The sequence below is a fragment of the Drosophila nasuta genome, chromosome 3 (assembly GCF_023558535.2).
Source record: "Drosophila nasuta strain 15112-1781.00 chromosome 3, ASM2355853v1, whole genome shotgun sequence".
NCBI classification, from domain to species: domain Eukaryota; kingdom Metazoa; phylum Arthropoda; class Insecta; order Diptera; family Drosophilidae; genus Drosophila; species Drosophila nasuta.
The window spans coordinates 39657865-39677703 of record NC_083457.1 but is presented as its reverse complement, the minus strand read 5'-3'; the positions used below and the strand labels follow the sequence as shown (position 1 = coordinate 39677703).

The 19839-nt window shown below is 35.8% G+C and overlaps 2 protein-coding genes across 3 annotated transcripts in view; one reads left to right on the top strand and one right to left on the bottom strand.

Moving 5' to 3' along the window:
• The window catches only part of LOC132789887 (probable basic-leucine zipper transcription factor Q), a 41872-nt gene that overhangs the window by 3184 nt on the left and 18849 nt on the right, over positions 1 to 19839 (top strand). The gene's annotated exons all lie outside the window — the stretch shown is intronic.
• LOC132791411 (ras-related protein Rac2) lies at positions 11251 to 12624 on the bottom strand. The gene has a single exon (XM_060800306.1). It carries the CDS (start codon positions 12207 to 12209, stop codon positions 11631 to 11633), a length of 579 nt encoding a protein of 192 aa, XP_060656289.1. The 5' UTR covers positions 12210 to 12624; the 3' UTR covers positions 11251 to 11630.

The following is a 19839-nucleotide window of genomic DNA, read 5'->3' as shown; positions in this document are numbered from 1 at the left end:
ATTTCCTGTTGGCCATGTGGCGAATGGTTTTATGTTGAACAAATTGCGCCTAGGCCTGACAAATGTCGGCTCAAGTGTCTGCCTCTGACTCTGGCTGGTTTATTAAAATCGAATTGCGACTTATTGGCAGGCACGCTAGGCAGGGCGCCTAACAGCAGGCAATAGTTTTTATTGCAACTCCATTGCGACGACAATATAATGAGCATAATGCCCATGGAATTGATTGTATGAGCGCAATTTACAATGTAATAAACTTGTCGTATTCGTTGTTAAGTACGATATAAAATATGTGTTGAGAATGACAGAGAAATATTTTAGTGTAAAGGTATTTTGAATGATACAAATTATGAGCTGTTAGAGAAATTTTTAAAATGCCATCATTTGCATATATAATAATGTTAACGAGAAGAAGTTGATAAGCATTTATATTCAATATATTTATGTAATAATGTTATTGAGGAGAAGTTGATAAGCATTTATATAAAGTAAAATAATCATAAATTGATTTATTTTTAATGCATTTTGAATTAAATTAAAAATCAATAGTGAATTAATTTAAGGGAACAAATCTATTGCGCATTTAAATCTTTTCCACCGCTATTTTCCCACAGGAAAATATTTGTAGATTTGATTAATTTTACTAAATTTGTATATTTTAATTTTAAGTTAATTTTATATGATTATCATATTTTATTAAATCAAGTTTCTGATATTAAGGCATAGTTAGAAAAAGATAAAATTATTGTAAAGTCGCCACATATTCTTTTCTTGCCAAAAAATGGAAAGCACTATTTTTAGACATTATTGTAAGAATATTGAAACATATGTAATACTTTGATATGCATAATTATTTCAAATGTTTTCAACATACATACATATAACACAATTGTATGATATATAAATAGGAAAGCCTTCTTTAGGAAATTTTAAATTAATTAAAAAAAAAATGTACTTAATCTGAAATTTATAATCTACAGATAAAATAGTAAAGTAGATTCGTATAAAGACTGACACCTGAAGAAGATTCTTTTTTTATTTTCGAGCTGTATTCTTGATTATATTCTCCATCACCTCAGTTGACGCTGCGTTTACATTTCTTTTTTATCCTTGAGAACAACTTGTTATGCGACGTTTGGACAAATAAATAGACTTAGGCATATAGTTTATGCTTCTTTCTGGCAAATACAAATCGTACTTAAGCGCGAAGAATTTTATGGCATTTTAATTGTTGCCAGTTGCAGTTGCTCTTTGAATTCGATTCAGGGCAACATTAAGTTGAGTCACTTTTGGCCATAATCAAATTCTCCTCGCCACTTTTCCGGTATTTTATGTGCGCTGTTTATTTATGTGCGCTTAATTTATATTTTTGTAGTCTGGTTAGCAGACTTTTGCGATGCGAATTGTAACGATAATAAAGTATAAAAATTTCAACGGCTTTGTCATCGTCGCCTCATCGGCCGCTATAATTACCCCGAAAAGCCAAAAATTCTACACAGATCGAACGTAGATATGAATCACAATTCTCCACCTTGGAATTACCTGTGTGCATATTTGTGTAGTTACAGCATCAATTTCCTCTGCGATCGCATCGGCATCAAAGCAGTCGTCGTATTAACTTTTCATCTCTTCTGGGGGTAAAACTGCAGCTATTAAAATCGCCAAATATCCAAATTGTATATTTTTGGTATGAGGACGTGAGATGAGAGCGAATTGCAAAAGTGCAAGTGCGGAGGTTGAATGATGCAAAATTCCAAAGCATATCAAAACCATTTGGGCCACAATCGCAATCGCAAATCGCAATTGCAAGTGGAATTGCAGATGCAGATTCAGATGCAGATGCAATTCACAGGTGGCGAGATACTTGCTAATTTATGAGCTGTGCATTGTGGGTTAATGTAACCGTAAATTGCCAGTTTGAATTTAACAAGATGCCCACAATCCACCCACAAGAATCGACCCAAAAGCAAAACAGAAGCGCACAGAACAAAGCCTCAATGAGCTGCATGCTCCAATTGCCGTCAATGCCGGGAGAATGGGCATCAAAAGATTGCAAATTGGCAGCTAGTTAACAAAGAGTTTAAAAGGGTTAAGTAAACAAAATGGCGAAATTACAGCGAAAAATAATGAGCGAATTAGTTATTTCCTTTAAAGAATTTTTTTAAAGTATTTTAAAAATAATTTCTGCATGAAAAAACTATTCAACAATTCTTAACAAATTTTCAAATATTCAATTCCTATTTTTTGTTTGAAAATAAAACAACAAAAGTAAGTCAAAGATTACAAATTGGCGGCCAATTAACACAGAGTTAAAAGTTAATATTGCCATTTAAAAGTGTCAAAAATTTTCAATATTATTAAAAATATTATTTTTACAAATTAACACAGACTTAATAGCATTTTATAAAAAAAGGTTAAATAAAACAAATGGCAAAATTATAATGAAAAATAATGAGCAACTAAAAGATTTGGTGTAAAGAACTTTGAATGTATTAAAAATGTTATTTTTACCTAAAAAAAGTATTCCAAATTCCAGATATTTCTATTTTTATAAAACAATGCCAATTAATATTTATTTATATTTTTGGCATTCAAGGAAAGTGGAAAAAAAATTTATTTCGGAGTACTCAGCAGTTGTGCATTCTAAACGTCTGAGACATCGATAGATTGTTTATTGAGTGTTTGATTCATTTCTGGAATTCCATTCTATATAATTGCATTTATTTGGTTTGGCGAGTCTTTCTTTATTTATATTACTGAGTTCTGAGGAATTTTTATTTCCAAATAATTAAGCAGTCACACGAATTGAACTAAAGAAAAAATCTTTGAAAATGTATATATATATATATCGTTATAAGTATGTGTGTATATTTTATAAACTATTTTATCTTGACGTTTTTCGTCTTCATTAACATCAATAGAATGTTTATTGAGTGTCTGATTCATTTGTGGATTTCCATTTCAAATAATTGCATTTCTTTGGCGTTGGGTTTGCTCAATTACTTGTATAATGTGGAAATAAAAATTTCTCAGAATTAAGTAAAATAAAAAGAAAAAAGAAAAAGTCTAAATTCTTTATTTGTTCTTTATTTATATTATTTAACTCTGAGGTATCGTTGTTTTCAAATTATACAATTTCAGGAATCTCATAGTTTGTTTGTTTATAATAGTATCACTGCGAATGAATTGAAGATTTTACATAAAAAAAAAATCTATAAAAATAAATATGTTTTGTAAACTATTCAATATTGAAGTATTTTCGTTTTCATGTAATAACCAAATATAGAAATAACATAAGGCATATATTATATGTACGTGCAGTGTGTTGATATTAACTGATTGATGTTTTCCTGTCAGGAAATCATTTGGAAATGGCGTGAAAAATACTCTCACTACATTTGTCAGTTGTTGTTCTTGCCATTTCCCATTTCCCATGCACATTTTGACCTTTTGTGTCGGCTGGGTTTACGTGTCTCAATGGTTTCATGTGCCAAGGATTTTGGATCGAATTTGCTTTTTGCTTTTTTGCTTTATTGATTCCGAGTGTGAGCCACTCGAATGAAATTGAAGCGAAGCGAAATAATTAGCAGTTACCCATAACTCTCTTTGTGTTGGATCATAAATTCAAGTCAGACATTTCATGTCAAGGCTCAGCGGCGAATCGATTGATAAATTAATCCAAATTAGGCCTTGAAAGTGCATAATAAATATTTATAAGTTGTACTTGGTATTTTTCTCCTTTTCTGTTGTTGTATTCTCACTACTCGTATAAGAAAATCCTTAGTTGTTAGCTCTGGCGTGTTGTTTGGATGGGAAAATTTTCAATTTCAATTGCAATTTAAACGTCCATCAATAACCTGGCTGACACACAGTGAGGCAAGCGGAGTGTTCCGAGTGGGCAAATCGCCAGCAAAACGTTAAAGCACAGATTAAATTGTGTGCTACGTTTCTGTGTTGTGTGTGTGTGCCATAATAATTCATGCCCAAGAAATGAACTCAGTCTGACAACGAAGCCACTTAAGCCAAGCAGATCCTCAATCCGTATTCTGTATTCCGTAGTCCCAGTTCCGGACTCGGGCACCACCAACAACAGCAACAACAGCAACAATAACAACAAGAACGAGTGGGTGCGACTGACAAATGAAGAGTGACAGTTACAAAACAGCTAAAAAACAAAAACCAAATCATTCCTCGTGCAACTTGTCGCGACAGTTGAGTTTTTAAAAGCAACTTGTTGTCATAAGGCCGAGTCGCGAGTTCTCTTCTTCTTCTTTTTACCCTCTGCTCTCCTCTTTTACTTTCTATTTTGTATGCTGCATTTTTTTTTATGCGGGTCTTGTTCAAGTCAAACGACGGAGTTTGTTTGGATCTGGAATGGGGGAGTGTTGTATTCTGTTGTGTTGCTCTCTGAGTACGTGAAAGATTTAAAATAAAACCACTTAGCGACAGATTCATTTTTTGACAATTCCTAAAGCCGCGGCTGGGTGTGATAAAGTGTCCTTGGGGATTTAACAGAATTGTAACACTTCCCTATTTAAGCATTAAATATATCCTATGAAATGAAGCAATATTTAATATGTGGAAAAATGTTTAATACAAAATAATACTAGCATATATTTTTAATAGGAAATGAATTCATTTATAAAATATACTGTTATTGAAGTATCTAATAAAAATTGTGCACTGTTTTTTTTTAGAAGAAATAGACTTAATGAAGAAGTAGTTAAATACTAACTTAACACAAACTACATAGAAAAGTATTTCCATCCTGTTACATTATTTAAATAAGAAACTTTTTTAACTAATATTAGGAAATCTAATTATTGGATAACAAAGAAAGAAAGAAAAGTAAAAATGTATTTCTTATTATAAATAGGGTACGAAATGAATAAATGCAAGAATATCTAAGAGATGTAACGCGATATTAAATTTGTTCTTCTATATAGAAAAAGTAAACCTAAAGGTCTGTTCTCTTTATATGTATGTATAAATATATATGCAAAGAATAAATATAATTCACAAAACTCTTTAGGGTGCGAGATGAATGAATGTTAGAAAATTACTGTAATATGATATTAAAAAAACATTGATTACTAAAATTAGAATATATAATGTAAATTATATATCTAAAAGTCTGTTTTATATATATACATTAGGTATAGAAACGTAATTAATAAAATGTGTATCAGGGTGTAATTAATTCGTTTATTCATATGTAATTAAAAATGTTTCTCTACTAATCAAATGTTTCTCACATGAAAGTAATTTTCTTTTAATTAAGTCTTCTAGGTTTATGCTACTTTTGCAATAACATATTTACTGAACTTAACTTTGGATTTGTTTATTTTGCGTGCAATTTAAACAATTAATGTCAATCTGTGAGTTGGCTAAATAATTGGGTTATTCGATGTGGATGCGAGCAAGTATTTATGTTAGAATTCTAGCTAATCAAATTAAATGAATTTCACATCTCATTGGCGCTGTGAATTTCTGATTCCCATTCCCATTTCCCTTTCCCTTTGCCATTTTCATTTCGATTAAGATTACGCAGCAATTTTAGCTGTGTTTATACAAGTATTTATTGTGTGTGTGTGTGTGTGTGTGTGTGTTTGGTTTACTTGAGCTGCATTTATAATAAAATAAATCGCAGTGCTTGCGAAATGTCTGGCAAGCATTAGTACATAAGTTTAAATAAAGAAGAAGCCAAATATCACAAGCTCATGAACTGTAAAATTACAACAACTCAACACTCGGCGGGGGAGGCAACCAAAATAGCTAAAAACTAAAGCACTGAAAGAAAAAAATGTGCTAAAGTCAAGAATAAAATCTTTAATAAATTTTGTAATGCAAAATTCCACCAAGAAGGTTTTTTCTTAAATCAAGATAGAAAATCTACAAAGATCTAGATTGCCCAAAATCAAAATTCAAAATTATAGTCTTGTTTCAGGAATAAAAAAATCTTTAAATTAATCCTATAAGGCAAAATTTAAAGAAACAAGATAAAAATTATTTTTCTTTAAAATCGAAAAGTTTTTAAAGCAACACTTGCAATCTACTTTTCAGTTTAGAATAAAACACCCTAGAATCAAGATTTTGTTCTTAAAATAAGATTTTTTTAATGGAAATTGAAAATTATGCAAAAAATCTTGATATAAGATTGTTGCATCCTAAAAATCTTATTTCAAGATTGTTCTTTTTAAAAATCTTAAAGCGAGATTTTTTTAATTTCGATTTTTTTCTCTCTGTATACTTTTTGTTTAAAGTGCATTTGCTGTTGTTCACCTGCGGTGCGCACTCAAGTGCCTCAGTTGACTGCCACAACACGATGATTATTAGAATAATATTGATAATGATGTTGATGCTGATGATGATGATGATGATGATCATTATTTTCTTCTGGTAGCTGTCCATTTCAATAGAATTTATTTGTATTTTTAGCGCACTTTTCATTATTAACTAAAAACTGTCAGTTTGACGCAAACACACACATACACACACATGTTGCACACACAGCTGCACACACCTGAACACACACACACACACTCGCACACACTTATACACCTACAGTGTGGCGCTGATTTGAATGTCAGGCTGGCAGGCATTCAGCTTGAGGCAGTGTCTGCGGGAGAGCGGAAATTTTGCGAACATGTTGAAAGTTGTCAACATTTCAAAACGCTGAATGGGGCGCAACAAGTTGCTTGCAACAAAATGGCGGAAACGTGACTCAGTCTGCTGCTGTTGCCAGACACTTGAATCAAAGTCGAGGGGCGCAACTAAATTTATGAAATGAATTTTTAAACGCAACTTTAAACTTTTTTTATTGCTTTGAGAGTTGCAGCTAGAACTAGACGCAACCGTTGCAGGCAGCATCCTAATTGTGGCAAACTTTCGCACACGCTTCATATCCTGGCCCAGGACTCGCTCCCAGCCAGACTATCTGTCTGTGTGTCTGTCTGTGTTTGGTGAGCCGCCTGTCGCACAGTCCCTTTACTCTCTTTTGCCTGTCGCTGTTCATTGACTTTGGCAGCAACAACAGGCAACGACAACGTTGTGAATGTTACAGCTACATAGCACACTCATATGTTCAAAGAGGGGGAAAGAGAGACGAAGAGTCGAACGCACTGTGACTTTGTTTTTTAATACACTCCAGTGGGCGCTCCATCGATCGACAGGACAAACAAGTCGCCTGTCGTTGTCTGCCAGCCGCAGTTCATTACTCCTCGAGCATGTCCTGTGGCCAGCCAGTTTTGTGCACTGACTTTTCATGCTCATATTTTGCCACGCCACGCAATGCAACGCAACGCAACGTAACTTCTTGTTATCCTTGGACTCGACGTCAACTCATGGCAAAGATAATCAGTTGAGACCAGTTCAGAAGCCAAAAGACAAGCTGAGCTTCTTGCTGCTTTTTGACTGCAACGGATATTGGTTATATTTGTAGGCGTGTCCGCCGCCTTAATCCACTATACACTATTCACCATTCACATCAATATCAATTGCAAGCGCCGAGTCACTTTTTGTTGATGTCAAAACAATATCGCAGATTAAAGTTTAAATTGTTGTCGAGCAGCTCCTTTTGGTTTTACCCACGAAAAGAAAAGATTGTATTGTTTTATACTCTAGCAAGAATAAAGAAAAATAGGTCTTATAATCATTTAAAGTTTATCCATTTTAACTTATATACTCTAATATGTACAATTTAAATTGTTAGTTTGTATATTGTTTATTTTATATTAATCTTTATAATTTTGGGATGATTTTCCGAAGAGGAAAATATATTTTTACAAGTGAACGCGTTTTTAATTACAATTACAACAAAAAGTCATTAGACTCTAGATATATTTATCAGAAGAAGTATTAAAACATTTATATAAAAACGTAAAGTATTTATTTTGTAATATTTATTAGGAGATTGATTTATCAATCATAATGAATTTGAATCTTCTAATTTGCTATTAAAACTAGAAGTCTTGATTAAATTATTTTGATTATACATGTTTAATAAAAATATAATCTCTAACAATTTATTTGGGATCTGATGCTAAAATAATTTAAATAACTATTTGCTACTTATTTTAAAACCTGCAAAAACAACTCGCTGACATAACTTGTTTGTTCCATGCAGTGTGACAATGTTGTAGCAACTTTTGTGTGGCAAGAGCATAGAATAGAGGAGAATCGGGCGTCTGTTTTATGTTATGGCCTGTAAAGTACTTTGGACTTTGGCAACGCGCAAACATACGCTTATTCGTGTGTGTGTGTGTGCATGGGATGTTTGGCATTTTGGCCGCATCATCATAATTTGTGAAAGGCGCTGGCAGGAAGTTGCCACGCTGCAAATACATGTGCTACACTAGAATGTTGATATGTTGAAACAAGTAGCCAGCCGACTCGAGTTGAGGGGCAACCTTGTCATATCCTGTTGACGTCGCTGACAGACGCGTTGCCGTTGCCACCTGCCACGTGCCCCTTCCTGTGGCTGTGCTGCTGGCAGTATCATCATCAAAAGTTGTTGCTCGGCGGAAGTGTGAAATATTTTTAGAGTACACTTTTTTTTTTTGGTTTTTCGGCTACCTTCTTCAAATGGAATTTTTCGTTGAAGCGTATTTTATTGGCATTTTGCAAGAAAATTTGTGTGGTTTTTGCGTTCTACTCAAAATTCGTTTTAAATTCTTTGCGATGCGCCAAAAATGTTCGTGGAAATCTCAATTAAGCTGAAAACCCCTTTTCGTTGATTTTGTGTGCGCAGTGCGTATAATTGATTTAGCCAAATTGTTAAACGAATCAAACGTTGGCAAATTACGCGTGCGACTAATGTGCTCTCTAGTTGTGTCCATGGTGGTCCTCTTGCCTGCCACAACGGACTTCTAAAGGACTCCTAAAGGACACCACCACCGCCCAGTGATTGTGACAGGCTTTTCAGGCCTTTTCATTTTACGCACACGTTGCATAAATTGTTGGCATGTTGCATAATTATGCGACAGTTGTCAATGAATTTGCATGCGATTGCAATTGCATTCTGCAGCAACATTTTTGACCAAGTTTACACCAGAGATTTCTCTCTACTCAATTCATGGAAAATTTCGATAAAATTCGCACAAATTAAACCGAATTCAATTACTAATTAGAAATGACTAAAAGATCGCAATTACTACCATATTGACAGCCGATTTATTTATGCAGTGAATTCAGAAAATAGTTTTAGTCTGAAAAATGATTGAGAAATCATAAATATTGTAATTGTCGACAATCGGGAAAACTTCGGTTGACAGTAATTCAATTTATTTTAAAAAAATCTTAACTAGAAAACATCTAAAGAATATTTTTGAGATAAATTATTTTAAATTCTGAACTAATAATACTGGTTTATAACTAGTATTATAAATATAATGAGCGAGTTACAAGCTCAACATTTTCATTTTTTTGTTTCGGTTGCAACAAATATTTATACAACACTTTCGACTTACAACTACTGCAACAAATTAAGAGCATTAAGTTGCTATAAATGCCACAGCTGTCAACAGAAACACAATTCAACCGCATTCTGTGAGGTGCAACTGCAAGCTGCCAAAGGTGCATGTTTTAGTTTTTGCGACGTTGTTCTTTAGCTAATTAAATGAACTAAAAGCCGTCTGAGAAAAATGCTAGATACAAACTGCAATTGCATATTGCATTTTGAGTTCTGATTTTTTGGGGTGAACAAATGAACAAACGCCTCCCTCGCTGTGCTATAGTTGTTTGAAATTTGGGTCAATTATGCGATTTGTCGCGCCACAGACACAACACGACAGCAACAGCAACAGCGACTCCGATGATGACGATGACGATGATGACTGCGAAGCACACACATCCATCAGTCCCCGTATGTCACTGGCATTGAATTGCTTTCACAGAGAGATGAGAAGCTGGGAGGCGGAGACTATTTTTGGGGGCGGAATGCTATACTGTCCTGTCTTTGGCAGACACAGAGCATAGAGCACAACACACAGCAGGTTGCTTTGCGTAATTATTTGTCAAATTCACACACAGGCCACTAACGAGCAACAGGCAGTCTAATATTCAGGTGGCTGGCATTCATTCTCCTGCCCTGCTGCCCCCCACGCACTTGTCAATTTGGCAATCAATCAAGAGCTCAGGCACAAATAAATTCATATATATTGTTTATGATTAGGCTGGCCTATGGACTATCACAACATCCGTTGCCGTAACGGAAGTAATTATCAAACATTTTGTGACGAATAGTCGTAATAACCTTTCGATAACCAGATAAGATTAAAGCTGGACGCGCGCATATGAAAAATTTGTATGTAATTCCAGCGCCGCCCAAAAGTATGCAACACAATTTTGTGTGCGTGTTTTTTTTTTACTTTTTCCGCCAAGCCCATTGTCAATGCTGTCGACGCGTCCATTAGGCCAATAAATATTTGTTTGGCATTATATGCGACATAATTCACATAAAATCACACATTATTTGCTTTTGTTATTATTTATTTACAATTTTTTTTCTGTTTATTTCTTTCGTTTCTTTTATTACATGTATTAACAGTAGTAAATTATGTGTTAATATAAATAAATTGTATTTTCTCCATTGTAATACAGTTTAAAATATATGAGTGTCTATCTATTATTATTAAATACAATAAACACGAAAGCACATTTTGGCAAAGGTTGATGCATTAAATTAGCGTTTGTCATATTTAGTTGCTTAATATGTAAAACATTAAAGTCATTAAATAAATTATAAAATCTAAGCACATTTAAGGCGACCAAAAAAGAAAAATGCAGTCAAAGGCATTATTCTTTTTCTTCTTCTTTATTTTATTTTCGTTTATTGCACTTTGCACATGTGGAAGACGATTAAAGTGTAAATTGTAATATTAAAAAAACAATAAAAAATAATTGCTTTTTGTCTGTTTCTCTAAAGATGTTTAGCCTGCGTGAATCGGATTGCTATTTATAGGTGTGTGCAATAAATTTTTTTTAATCGATAAGCGATTGAAAGCGATCGGATGGCGCCTAGACTTTCGTTCTTATCAGTGTTCATACAATATAAATTTGAAATCATCTAGATTTATTTACAATTAATTATAACATTTTATTTGTATTTCCATAGAAATTCTAAACGCATTTGTCATATTTTTTCTTGCCTGCGCCCTGTATATCTATCAACATACAGCCACGCATACATTTCAATAAGTATGCGTGAGTGCATGCGTGTGTGTGTGCGTGTATCTTTGTTTTTATTTTTATTTATATATATTTTTTTTTTTTGTATTCATATCAACTCGTCGTAGACTGGTGGCCCCCCTCTAATAACGCGCGCTGCGCTTACAAATTTAATGCGTTGCCCCCCACACACTCACGCACACACATATGTATAACAAGAACAACAACAAACAAGAATACTTTGCTCTTGTGCGTAATGCTGTGACTCTGACTCTGTCTGTCTCCCTCTCTCTCTCTTGCACACACTGAAACTACATCATCAACACAGAGCTTAAGCTGTAACTGTAACTAAAGCGAATTCATTTTTGCAAACTTTCAGCGCTTTGTTCTCTGTCTTCCTTCCGCCTCTCTCTCTTTCTCTCGCTCTCTTTGAAAACATTGAATATTTTTTAGCAAGCTTTTCCACCCTAGAGCAGAACACACTTGCGCTTGCGTGAGTGACGTATTGGGGGACAAAGCACCGATCTTATGGCCTCATCAAAGACCGTCTTGAGACCCTTTTGGGTCAGAGCTGAACATTCCAGATACTTTACAGCTGCAATTTCCTTGGCCATGGCCAAGCCCTGGGGATAAGTGATGGGTGTGAGCTTTTTATCCTTGAGCTTTTCAATCGTCTGCTTGTCGTCGCGCAAATCGAGCTTTGTACCCACCAGAATAATGGGCACATTGTTGCAATGATGACGAACCTCGGGAAACCATTTGGCGCGCACGTTTTCAAACGAAGCGGGATTCACCAGCGAGAAGCAGATGAGGAAGACGTCAGTCTGTGGATACGATAGCGGACGCAAGCGATCGTAATCCTCCTGTCCGGCTGTATCCCATAGTCCCAGATTGATGGGCTTGGCATCGACCATCACATTGGCCGAGTAGTTGTCGAAGACGGTGGGAATATATTCCCCCGGGAAGGCGTTCGTTGTATAGCTGATCAGCAGGCAAGTCTTGCCCACGGCGCCGTCGCCAACAACAACACATTTGATTGCTTGCATGACGTCGTCGTATTCGTCTCCGTCTCCGTTGTTGCTTTAGTTTCTTTGTGTATCTTTTATAGGTAGTTTATTAATTTACACTCACACAGCAGCAAGCAGCAGTTGCTGTGGTAGTAGTTGAACAAGTGTGAGGGAGGCAGCGAGTTCAACAAGTTTTTGGCGATTATACAACTCAGTTCAGTTTTTTTTTCACACACACTTGACCACTTTAATATGCAATGTTTGCAGTTGTTAATTTTTAGCTGTGGTGTTCGTTTTTATTTTTAAATTTATCGATTTGATTATTATCGTCTGTGCAGTGTTGCCCTTTTTACCACTTGTTTGTAATTAAACTCTGAGCCCACATAGAGAAATTTTTGCACGAACCGCAATGTTTAAAACACACCCAAACGCTGTGAAATCGACGCTATTACTGAGCGCAGAGAGCGTAAAACTGAAAAATTTGTCGGTCCAACTGCGCTCAACAGCTGCGCCGACACACTGGCCATCTCGCTTTCACTCACGGGCATTGTGTGGCCTGCGCAAAGTATGTCGCGCACGCTCCCACACAAAACATCAGCAGCGAACGAGAGAGAGCAGAAGACAACAGTGGCGTCGATCGCATTAGGCAGAGTTCGAAAACGCTGTGTGACTCATCTGGTTTTGTTGTTGCTTTGCCGTTGATGACGTTTCATCATCTCGACGTAAAGAGAGCGAGTGCGCGAGAGAAAAGAGAGCGTGAGAGTCGCGCTCTTCGGATGGCGCGTTCACTTGACCTTGCTTTGGTCTTTTTTGACGAGTTTTTATTTATTTTTCTATATTTGTCTGGCGTTTCCATGAAAATTTTCTTTGCCAACATCGAGCGAGATAGTTTTTACAAAATAAGCCACATACTATGTATGTGTATATGTATGTATGTGCGTTTGCTATGCACATAAATGCATTGCACGTTGTTATTGCTTCTGTTGACCGTTTTAATGGACCACAAAAATGCAAGCGATGGCAAAACAAATCGACGGACGGGCAGCAACGGTTTTGTTGTGTGGTCGCTAACACCGAAACTGAAACCGTAACCGAGACCAAAACCCAAAACCGACATCGAATCCAATAGAAAGAGAACGAGAAGCAAAAACCAAAATCCGCATCCGCGACTGACAAAAGCGATAGCCCAAAAATTCGCTATTGCTGCATGTTTCCGCCTACGCCTCTCTTCTATCTATCCTATTCCACCAGCCACGCCCACTACACTATGCACAGACCACAACACAATTTTTGCATATGAAAATTTGTTGAAGCCGAACGAATGCAATTTCAACAACAACTTCAGCATTAAACTGGCGAAATATTTCACGCATTTTTCAGTTAATTTCTTTTGGTGGCAAGTAATTGAATAATTGAATAGGCGCTCAAAATTGTTGTTTATAATAAATTTACATAAATGTATTAAGTGGATAACGCAATTGTGGGAGAATCTACAGCAATTAAATCAGCAATGCAATTGTTCAAGTGACAGACAGAAATGCCTGAGTTTCCAATTATCGTAATCGTTATCGTTATCGTCATCGTTAAAGGGTCATAAAAGATAAATCTATAGCAAATAGTGCTGTGAATGTTTTATTTTAATTATAGATTTCGAATGGTTTCAAGTGCATGCAAATTTGTACATATCAATTCCTAGAATTTGTCATTAAGCTATTTAAAAATATTGCGTATCATAATCGTAAAGTGCAAAAATAAAAATTACTGTCGACGTGTTATCACACTAGCCTGAAAATCTTTATTGGCCCAACAAATAACTTTCTAATTTTTGCAAACAACTGTACAGAATAAAACGGTTAACAGTAAGACTGTTATATAAAAAAAGAGTTAGCAATAGCAGTTCTTTATATCTTGGGGCTTACGATAGTTTCTTTATTTACAGTACAACTTTTAACGACTTTTTCGAGTCCATAAAATTCAGCAAAACATTTCCTGGAACAAAACTTAATAAATACTATTTGGAAAATATATATTCCAAAGAATTTGAATTCGAGTGAAGAAAAAAATAGTTTAATGATTCTAACTAAAAGCAAATGATTAGAAAAGTAAACAATTTAGGCCTATGTAAAATTATTACTTAAATTTATTCAATAATAATATAGAGGAAGGAAAATTTAATCATAAATAATGATTACAATTTCCAACTTTAATTTAATTTGAAGTGCAAAATTTGATAATTTGATAAAGGAAAACAATATACAATTTATTTGATTCTAAATTTAATCTTAAGTATTTTTTCACTGAGAATTGATATATGCCTTTATTTTTGCCAAACATGTTCATTACAAAAAGTGGAGAACTGTGCAAATAATTAAAGTAAAAGCGTGAAATATATGACAGAAAATGCAACAATTATTTGATTACTGTCGCAGTCGTTGGCTGGTAATTGGCGAAGTGAAATATATACGCAAACAAGAGTACCCCACAGGAAAAGCCTCTATCACGCCCACATGTGCCACTGCTTGGGCCATTAAGTGAGTGAGACAGAGAGAGAGAGGGATATGGGAGTGAGTGAGAGGAAGAGTTATTCATAATTGTTGTTGCAACAAAAGTGGCAGAGAAATGCATAACAAACTGAAAAATATGCACGCCATTTTTATTGCCACACCAGACACGTCAACCCACACACACACACATTTAAACACACACACACATACTCTTACACTCACACTTACACTCATACTATTGTTTGACTATAATGAATGAATGCACAGCTAAAGAACCGCAGCCTGAACCGATGCTACTCCTCTCTCTCTCTCACTCTTTGTCTCTCTCCCTCTCTCTCCCTACCTTTTGCTACTGTTTCTCTTTCTGGCTCTGTCGATGTCGACCCAAAAACAAATATAAGTCGCCTGACTGCTGACCAACAATAAATTTAACACTTTAACTGCTGTGTAAACAAGTGAATGAAATCCGAGCTGCTAACGGTAATGTGCCTACTGCGAATGTTCTCAAAGCTGTAATCTCCTGAAATGCAGCGAATTCAATTATTTGCAACTGTGCAAGCAACTGCTTAAAATAAACGAAGTGGATGGTATTAAAGTACTTGCATTTCATTTAAAAAATAAATGATTTTCTTCATTTTAAAATATTACAAAACTTGTTTCATATTTATATTAATTTCACATTTTATTATTACTTACAAATAAGTGAAATAATTTTAAGAATGACTAACATTTCATATTTTACTTTTTTTTTTAATCTGTAATGATTTACTACAAATGAAAAAGTAATAAAATAGTTAAAAAATAAATTGTATGTGCCCATCACTTAAGTGTTAATAGTGAATTAAAATTATATATAATATAATTTATTCCTTAATTAAAATTGACTCGAACATCAACGCAATCTGAAGTTAGAGCTTAAGCTTGTAGCTTGACTGTCTGCTGTGCTGACAGTTCTTTTGTTTTGTTATTATTTACAAATGAACGCAGTTGAATTGTTTAATTCAAAACTTAATCCCAATAATGCAAAAACAGTTCTTTGTCGCTTTTGCTGAGTTTCCTTCTGTTTGCTGCAAATTAAATTTGTTTAATGAGTAGCGCAATAAAACGCATTTACTGTCAAGTGATAAAATGTCATTTCACTTTGCTTGCCTGCAGTTTTATTATTTCCATATATATGAAAAGTGAGAGAGTATTCTGTATATTTTTCATTTATATGCCACATGTCGCCGTCCGCCCTTCCCCTTTCCATTCCCCTTTCGCTACCCCCGCACCGAGTGGCTGCCGCCTGTTGACATGCAGCAATTATTGACTTTTATGCGGCTGCTGCCATGGCGCCGTGTGTTTGTTATTAATTTCTTGTTATTTATGCAAATAGTTGGCACTTAATACGCTTGTAAATTCAATTTTTTTTCTCTCACTGTGTGTGTGTTGCAAATTGCTTTGCGCATTACAATAAATTAACAGCATAAACGAACTGCAATTGCAATAACAGCAACAACAGCAACAGTAAATTCGCAACACGTTTCGTGCTTATCGACAACGTTCCAAGTTTTGTTCGAGCGAGCACTTAACTGGAATTTAAAAACTATGTTGCATACCACAAGGCGCTTGGTTCTCAGCTCTCGACTCTCTGTTCTTTCGCTTCTATAAACTCAACTGAGTTATCGCTCGCAGACGTGAAGTCATCTCGGAATGTTGACCATATAAATTCCATTCAACTTCGACAGCAGCATCAGCATCAGCAGGATACTTTCAGCATCTGTTTGGTTTGCTGAGGTCACGTCTGTCCGTCTGTCTCCGTCTGAATGCTTATGAATAAAGTTGTTGGCCATTCTGTCAATACACATATGCCTGCGCATCATCATCATCATCAACATCAACATCGTTATGAGCAACCCCTCCATTCAATTGGGGTTATTTGTCGCTCTATCTAGCACAACGCGCTGTGTTCTCCCTGCTTTGTTGACTTTTTGGCTTTCAATGGCCCCAACGTCTATTCAATATTTTTTTGTGTGTGCGCCGCTATTAGAGTCAAACACCCTAACCACAAAGCCAACACTCTCATACACATAGTCACCCCTCAAGCAATTTGAAATGAAAAGTTGTCTGCCACATAAACACACATACGAGAAATATAAATAGAGAGAAGACCGAAAAAAATAAGACAGCAAAAAACAAGGAAACAAGCGAAGGAAACAAAAATGATATGTTCCGCCCATATTTGTAGGCAGTAAATAGCAACACATCGCACGCTGACGAAATGTGTCCTTTGACATTTGATGCCTGATAATTCCAGTCAACAGACAACAACAAAAGCAACAACAGCAACAGTATCTGAGTCGAGTTTTCAACAGCTTTTTGGGGGCCTCGCTTAATGGCCTGCTGCATTATTTAGCACGTCGCAAGCCAATAAAATGGCTTTAAAATACAGTCCGTTAACTTGTTGACTTTAAGCCGTAGACAATGCAGCGCATTAAGCATCCAGCTGGCTGCTCAAAATGCCGGCAGTCAACGCGGTAATTACACTTCACATGCCAACAGCAATAAGCACTTTTTTATATAGTCTGCATCAGAGCAGTAAGGAAGTTGGTTAAACGCATATATAAATGTGGGCTTTATTTTGGTATTTAGGTAAGGAACTTTTATTTATTTATAAAGCGTAGAAATCGCACAAACATTAGATAGTAGTACATTGCAGCTTCAAAATCATATTGATGAACTTAACCGCACAGCTAACGATGAGGCAAAGCGAGGCAATTAGAAAAGTATTGCAAAAATTTATTGCATACTTTTAAGCGCAACAAAAAATGTTTTAACGTAGAAACTATTTTTTGTATGTTTTAATGCATTATTATAATAATGAACATAACAACAATAATTCCTGATTCTGCTATTTTTTTTTTATTATTTTTATATGTGAAGCACGACTTTTATCAAGGTTACTTTTCTACGGAAATTTTAGCTAGAGTATGAGCAATAACTAAACAAATTGAAACAAAGAGTTTACTTAAGATTTCTTCTTTTAAGCATTGATGACTACACTAAGGTGTAGCAAATAGAGTTAAGATTAGGGCTTATTAAGCAATTTGATTTGTTACCCATTCGAAATTGAATCAGTTTAAAAACGCAGAGCATTCAATCTTCTTTATTACTGCCTGTGTTCAATTTAGTTCGCACTCAATTACACTGGGCGCACATGTGTCCTGAACTGGGGAGGCTGCTGGATTGGCGCTTTTCAAGTTTATCCGCGACGACTTTTACTTGCGACGATGGCATCTTAATTTACTTTTGCACTCAGGCAGCTGGAAAAACGAAGCCTAAGTAGAGTAGAGTAGAGAGTGGAGAGTTGAGAAGAATTACAGCAATTTCCTGCACAATTTCTTGTGGTTGAACTTGCCGCAGCAAGTTGCATGTGCACACATACGAAAAGAAGCTAAAGCTGCCGCTCAGCAGTGCAGTTAATTATAATTAAGAGACGAGTTAACTAACCACTTGCAAGGCACTTGAGTAGGGTTTTTGCTTGAAGGAGTTGTGAGGGGAGAAGAAGAAGGACACCTTTTGTGTGTGCGGCGTTTAAATTTGTCAGCGTCGAGCGCTGTTGTTGTTATTTCAACACTTTAATTAAAGCCGTGGCAAGTTCATTAAAACGGCTTTGCAGGCAACCCAAAAACTAGGCCACAAAAAGTGTTGCATATTCAAATGTGATGCAGCGTTGGATTTTATTCAATACGAGCTCGGGATTTGTTCTGGCTATAGGCCTACAACCGCTGTGTTGTTCTGTGTGTGTATATGCAACAATGGGGCATGTTAGACGTCAAGGAAGCTGCGAGCTGTTATGCAACAACCCGCCAGCGGCGACGTTTCTTCATTTGCAAGGACAATGCGACACAATGGCAAAACCACAACGAGGGCGATAACAAAACAACAGATGAGAGAAAAATAGCAGTAGAAGCAAAAGCAGAAGCTGAGAGTATTGAGTGTTGAATGAATGAAGCTGGCTGAATGAATGCAGCCCGTGACGATGATGACAGGCGGCAGGAATGCTATTATAATAAATAAAAGCGCCTTTTACTCATCACTAACTGGCGCACACAATGAATATATCCCTTGTCTACAATTGTATTTATATCTCTCTGTGTGTGTGTTTGATTAAAGCGTTTTGCAAACAATGCAAGAGTCTTTTTAATAAAGCTGAAGGCTGAAAGTCTTCCTTCGATCGATGACTTTAATCAGCTGGCGACGACTTAAGGTGCGACTCACAGCAATTAACAGCAAATGCTGCGCCCATAAATATACAATAAATATAGACAAACACACACTCAAGACACACACACATAGAAGTCGAGGCAGACATGTTCAGACATGCCTAGGGCTATTGCATAAAAATCACATTAACAATTTGCTACAACAAGAGTATTTTATTTTTATTGCTGCATGTTTTATTTTTATTTCATGCGGCGCGCCACCTTTTGTGCTATGCAAAGCACACACACAAATAGTCACATACTCATACAGTCACACACACTCTCACGCACACATTGAATGCACATGTTGCCAGGAAGCAGTCGCTGGTTGCTGGATCTGTGTTGCGTTGTGTTGTTGCCATCGAAAAGCGCAATAAAAACGCTTAATTTTTCACTTTTACACGAACCTGAAAAACGCTTCCTTCTTTTTCTTTTCATTGTTGCTCCTTTTCTCTCGTTGTTGTTGTTGTTGTTGTGGAGAGGTGTTGACTGCGAGAGTGCGCTGTCGCTTCTGTGTAAGCCATTTAAAAGTTATTTAATTTAATAACACGCACAAAACATGTTCCAAGTAAAAGCAAACGAACATACTCGTAAATATGAGACACACTCTCCTCAAGCGTGCCAACAACTGGCCCTCGCCCCGCTCCCCACCCACTACCCTCTCCTCACCGACTCTGTCTGCCACAGCTGCCACTTGACTTGAGCTCTGCTCGAGCATGTCTTGAAGCTTGCTACTCCTCCAACTTCTCTCACTCCCTTTTCACACATTTGTGGCAGCTACTCAAGTGGTCTGCTTGGCATATATTTTATAGCAGCACGCACTTAGTATTGATTTTTATTTAAACAATAAATATTTGCAAAAATAATATGTGGCACTCGAGTTCACATGAAATCAGCAGCTTGTAAAACTTAAAATAAAAA